The 6266-nt window shown below is 36.6% G+C and overlaps 1 protein-coding gene across 11 annotated transcripts in view; it reads left to right on the forward strand.

Moving 5' to 3' along the window:
* Positions 1-6048, forward strand: part of LOC149299041 (transcription factor COE3) — a 95772-nt gene extending 89724 nt beyond the window's left edge. For 5 of the 11 annotated variants that reach the window (XM_089486985.1, XM_089486986.1, XM_089486987.1 and 2 more), the window contains 5 exons: positions 124-189; positions 821-998; positions 1825-2013; positions 2923-3120; positions 6017-6048. In XM_089486985.1, coding sequence (XP_089343111.1) covers positions 124-189; positions 821-998; positions 1825-2013; positions 2923-3120; positions 6017-6048 — 663 coding nt within the window. Of the gene's footprint in view, positions 1-123; positions 237-813; positions 999-1824; positions 2014-2922; positions 3121-3611; positions 3647-6016 lie in introns of those variants that run through there. The other 6 variants (XM_089486991.1, XM_089486992.1, XM_089486993.1 and 3 more) reach the window with 4 other exon arrangements.
* Positions 6049-6266: the final 218 nt, after the last annotated feature.

Below are 6266 nucleotides of genomic sequence, written 5' to 3' on the forward strand. Positions count from 1 at the left end.
TGATGTTTGGTATTGTTTGACCTTTAGCCGTTGGCACTGTTACATTCATTTGTTTTAGTGTTATGATATTATCGCCGGCTGCATTTTGCATGAATCTAATTTCTTCCCGTCATCTCTCTATAGGAAGTATTACTAAAGAGGGCAGCAGACTTAGTAGAAGCTCTGTATGGAATGCCACACAACAACCAGGTAAGTCCCTCATCTATGGGTTTTTTTAAAAAAAAATCCATTCCGGAATACGCGATTTAGAAAAGTTGGCCAGATATCAATGCAATCATTTTTTTTTTTCATATATATACTTTTGCCAGCCACCTTAAGGGCAGTGTAATGTGATGAGAAGCTCTGGGGGGATAAAGCTTCATCTTTCCTTCTTCTTTCTCAGAGCTCGCTTTCCTATCAGAAATGACAATTAGGTGTAAGGTGCCAAAAGCATAAGCAATCATTAAGACGAGAGAGTAACCTTGAACTTGGTCCAAAATATACAGTGACTAATAGCAGAGCCTGCAGTAAACCTGCCAAGTAGAGGGAAGAGAAAATATTTGACTACATCGTAACAGTCCTAACAATCATGGCATTGCCCTGAAACAGCGAGGAGCAAATGTCTTATTCCTAAAAGTATAAAGTCCACGTTAAGGGCCATTGTAGACATTATAGAAATATAGAAGAATAACATTTGACGGCATATAAGAACCTTTCAGCCATGATGTGAGCACTCCAACAAAACCATCCTTCAGACCTCACTTAAATGTCGCCATATTGGACATTGTAGAAGCAAAGGAGTATTGCATGGTAACAATAACCGCCTTTTTTTACTTTGAAGGAGATCATCTTGAAACGAGCAGCCGACATTGCTGAAGCATTATACAGCGTGCCACGGAACCACAACCAGATTCCCTCGCTTGCCAACACTCCATCGCACAGCGGTATGATGGGAGTAAACTCCTTCAGCAGCCAGCTAGCAGTTAATGTTTCAGAAACATCCCAAGCTAATGATCAAGGTATGCGGATACCAAGGAATAATTCCACATGCTACCAGACAAATGCCTAGATTTGTCTTATTCCCCCTAAACTTCCCATTGTATCAATGATGTACTAAATTACTGGGAATATGTATAACAAGTTATCCTGGTGCAAAGCTTGAAAAGAGACCTTGTACCCATCATTTTTATCCTATATTTGCGTCAACAGAAATTATTTTGTATTATAATTCCAAGTGCCGATGAGTAGATGTAGACTTCTAGTTTACGGTGCTGACCAGAAAAGCAATGAAAAATGTGGATGTATACATCTGAAAATACACACCCATGTATATAACATGAAACATAGAAATTTATCTTTCTCTCTCTATATATATATGTATGGAAGTAGAATGGGACCCCAGTTCCATTTTAACAGCCTTTTAAGATGATATCGATGCAGCAAACAAGTTGTTTCCTGTCATCGGTGGCATTTGAAGGTCTGAAAAGGCTGAAAGTTCAACCTCTGTGTTGGTACAAACTGGGAATCAGGTCTGTTGATAATTGCTACTAAAGACAAATGTGAAAGAAACTGACACAATTGGATCGAAGAAAGCTTTTGTTGGCTGTCTAAGCCTGGAAGAGAAGAACGTAGTGTGCTCACAGATGATTTAAGTAGGGTTGGTGTGATAAGGTTATCTCGAACTGCAATAGTTGATAGGGCAGTATCAGACAATATAGAGCGAAGATGTGTGATCAATAAAGCTGTGTAGCATTTGATGTGGATTCACGGGGCAGGAAACAAATGTGTCTATTATAAATGAAAGTAACATCACCTTTTTTTGGTTGGTGGTTGCTTTTTTAACAGTGGGATACAGTCGCAACACAAGCAGTGTTTCTCCTCGAGGATACGTTCCCAGCAGCACTCCTCAGCAATCCAATTACAACACAGTCAGCAATAGCATGAATGGCTATGGAAATGCAGGAATGCCTAATTTAGGAGTCCCTGGATCACCCGGGTTCCTCAATGGTTCCTCAGCTAACTCTCCTTATGGCAGTAAGTTCTCGTGATTGTTATAATTAAGGATGTCCTACAAGAATGTATTAACTGTGTCTGTTAGCTACTAGCTGAAAGGAAGGGTGACTCTGGAGGCTGGACAATAAAAATTACAAAAAAGAAAAAAAAACAATAATAAATTGGCCGTAAATCTGTACGTCTATCATTCACACACATTACCTGGCTCATACTGTGTAATTGCAGTCCGGGGTCTTTGTACTAAAAATAAAGTTTTGTTTTGAATAATAATTTGGAAAAAGGTACTTATGCTTAATTAATGGGAATATTTCTGAGCTTGTGTCATGTTACAGACCAGTAAGTAACTTATAAAATTAAAATGGCACTGCTTGTTCAGTTAAATTAACGATATAACAACTTAGCAATTTGAAGAAATATATTTGAAAGAAGAAAAACATAGTTTTATTTGTGATGTATATACTGAAACATTGTGTATATGAGATGTTTCATTGTTGCATTAAACTGACCTCCAGAATCTTCACTTACGTGACCTCGTTGACTTGTGTTCCCTAAATGTGTTCTCTTTGCATACGATTTTACCAATTACTGCAGAATATAAGCCTTTTTGGTTCTGTAGGACCCCCCCCCCAAAATAAATAAAGTCTCATACATGGGTGCACACAGGCACAATACACATTTTAGAGTCCATGTTTCAATTCATCGCAGAATCCCTTTGTGCAATTTAGTACATAGACTCCCTAAATCTTTGCTCCAGAGAGTGGCCATTGCCAGCATATTTAATATTTTTTTTTTTTGGGTTGTTGTTTCTCTTTTTTTGTGACCTACCTCAAAAAAAGGGCAAGGCCATATTACTCTCATTATTCTGTTTTACCAGAAAAAAAAAAAAAGCAAAACTCCATTTGAGTTCTGATTATTTTTGCTTTATTGCAGTAGTGCCGTCAAGCCCTACAATGGCAGCCTCTTCGGTCACTCTCCCTTCAAACTGTAGCAGTACACACGGCATTTTCTCATTCTCACCTGCCAATGTCATCTCCGCAGTAAAACAAAAGAGCGCCTTTGCTCCCGTTGTCAGGCCCCAAGCTTCCCCTCCACCATCTTGTACCAGTGCAAATGGAAATGGACTTCAAGGTGAGTTTTTATATAGTAATTATACTAATACTAACCATGTGTCCTAAAACGAGAAGTGTCCCATATCTTTAGTGGGTGGGATGACCCACGATATTTTTTTAAGCCACCATTGAACTGTACTGTATATAATTGTCGAGGGACTCTGATTGCCCAGCTTTGTCTATGACATAATATCGGCGCATGCACAGACGCAACATCCTCTTGCTTTCTGCATGTCAGATAAAGTGAGTATTGTTATTGTGTGCCCCCTTGTAATTAGGTGCCACCCCTCGCTAAGTTTCGCGGCACGACCCCGAGTTGTGCCATAAAGAGTAATAGTTGTCTATCTCTGAGTGGGTTTGTTTAATGTGGCATCTCCACTTCATGAATGTTGCTTGATGCCTAGTGTCTGAAAAATGTTACTGAAATGATCGCTGTTTAATTGTAGGCCATATTATATTCAATTTCGCTGTAAAACAATATATGTTATCAAGTATTTTCTTATTTTTCAGACATGTATTTCAGTCCCACTTTCTCAAAATCTTGAAATTGGTAAAGATAGAACAAGTCCTGCCTAATGTGAGACATTTTCAACTTTTAACCTTGCATTTAATAAAGTTTAATATTGAGAGTTATTGTCCTAGTACCCACATGTGTCACCCCTCCCAATATAAAGTATGATTGAAACATTGACGAAAATGAAAATAAACGAGGCATTTGTCAGAAAATTGCGTACAATGCTGAAAAGCCAATGCGTTTTCAACATTGTTGTTCTGATACAAATCTACGCGTCAAAGGCTTAGCGAACAAATATCATTTGTATAGAATTTTTATTTTGCCTAGCAAAACATAAGATTCTATCCACCCCCAAAGGTAGAATTTTTTGTGGCTTATAAAAAACTAATTCTGAATGTCTTATGTGCATGTGAATATATTACAAAAAAAAAAAAACATTACTAGACATCACGCCTTTATTTAACAATATAATCTGAACGTATCTTATCTCTTAAAATATTTTTAAATGTAGAATCTGGAGAGGAAGATGGTTGGGGAGGGTATACTGCATGTATGGGAGGTGGCATCTCTTTCCTTTTTCCATTTGGAGTTTGCTTTGAGAATGGCACAAAACAACAGAGGCTCCATGATTCAAAATGTATGTACAATCTAACATATAATACGTTCATATATGAACAGTAGAGCCATTATTACTTGCATGCAATCCCCGCCTTACCCAGTGATTTCCTTCATTAATTTTAAGAAACATCAGCTGTACGCAGGAAGACTTTTTTTTTAACAAGAGTGTGACATTAAAAACACCCTTAGCTTGAATTTAGTTAAATAGAAAAAATAATAATAATAATAAAAAAAAATAATAATAAAAAAAAAAAATAAAAAATAAAAAAAAATGATAGCAGATATCATTCATAGGAAATATGCAAATCCTTTCTCAGGTCCCTATTTGGCCCTTGGGAAACAGCTCCTTCGAAAGAAAGTTGCTTGTTTACCCTCAGCCCAAGTCCCAGAGCAGATATTCCATTGTGCATGTAGGGAAGTCAGTCCAATTCCCTTACCGTAAGCAGTTCTGTATGAACTTCCTAATACAGAGCTAATACTGTGTATGGCAAAAGACAGTGACTTTATTGTATAAAGAGCACATAGCAAGCGCTGCTAATGACTTTCCAAATTAAATCAGCTAATATTTTTTTAGACGAGAGAGAGACCTCTTCTGTGCTCTTCTATTGAACTTTGCTTTGCATATGTCTCCAATTAACCCTAAACATCGGTGTATTTTCTGTTAAGCAAGCAAGCAGTACACCAAATGCTTAGAGCACTGGCATAACGTCTATGTATATTGGAGCTAATATGCAACTAGTCCAACCTTTTCGTAGAATTTCTAGATATGACACACTTAGAGCATAATCTTTAAAGGCTGCATATTTTTTTTTTTTAATTCACGTGACTATAGATTAAAAATGCCTCATAAACCATATGTTTTTGTCTCTGCCTAATAAATGTTATGGCACGTAGAAAAAAACGAAATTATAATTATTCCACTGATGTTACAGTAGAACTGTATATACACATAAGACATAAGTCTTCCAAGCCATAAACTTGTAACAGAGTGTCTAAAGCAAATTAATATTGTTGCGATTAATGAACTGAGAAATTGAAGCTCAGATCACTACATAAGCAAATTTATTGACGCTTCTCATAAAATTAGTAGGGATAAAAAAAATATGTTTTAATGAAAATAATGAAATATGCAAAGGCGTATTTCCACCAGACGGTGGGATTTCACTAGTTTAGGTTCAGATATTTTCTATAGATGTATCACCTAATGGACATCCGTTTTAAAAGTTCTCTGCATCTACTATTGCTGCAAAAGAAATAAATTAAATATTGGAATCTGGGTTCTTTTTCTCCCCTTAGGCCACAGCAGTAGGGAAAATAAAAAAAAACAAAAAAAAAAACTAAGGCTCATAAGATTTTAATTTAGAACTAGAGAAATGTCTGGTTTTGACTGGTGAGTGAGTTGGCTTCATCTGACATTACCAGAAGTGACCATGTTGTTTCTCAGCTGTCAACATGGTTAGTCTCTAGGGAGTCTGGACCACTGTTTGCTATTAGCAAAAAACGCTAAGAGAAATATCACACATATGGGAGGTAGAATGTCTTGCTCCAAAATGTCAGAACCCTCTGCTTTGTTAAATGTCTTTTCTTTGCCTCTCATTTTGCATTCTTTTACTCCATCTAATGTCCCAAATTAGTTATTTTAGCAGAAATAGTTATTTTACTTTTTTTCATCTTCCATTTTATATAGAGCTTTTTTTCTTTTTTTTTTTTTGGTCAGTCAGTGGAAAAATAGAATAATTTAGGCTTATTAAGCTAATGTCATCTTTCCCTCTTTTCCTTCTAGCTATGTCCGGTCTTGTAGTTCCACCAATGTAAAGTCACTTTTGTCTACTTGCTTGTAGCATCGAGCTTCAGAAGAAAGCTTCAGGGGACACATTTAGTGTATTAAGGAATACACAAGGAAAACTGTATCTTCAGAGCAAAACCACCGAGGAGTGACATGCTACAAGTACTTTGTTTAAAGATTTTATTTGGACTATTAGAAACCAACACGCAAACAAGCAACTTCTTCATGGACAATTCCATTTTATCGA

The sequence above is a fragment of the Sceloporus occidentalis genome, unplaced genomic scaffold, assembly GCF_023333645.1.
Source record: "Sceloporus occidentalis isolate IW3139 unplaced genomic scaffold, rSceOcc1.0.p SCAF_30, whole genome shotgun sequence".
Lineage (NCBI taxonomy): Eukaryota > Metazoa > Chordata > Lepidosauria > Squamata > Phrynosomatidae > Sceloporus > Sceloporus occidentalis.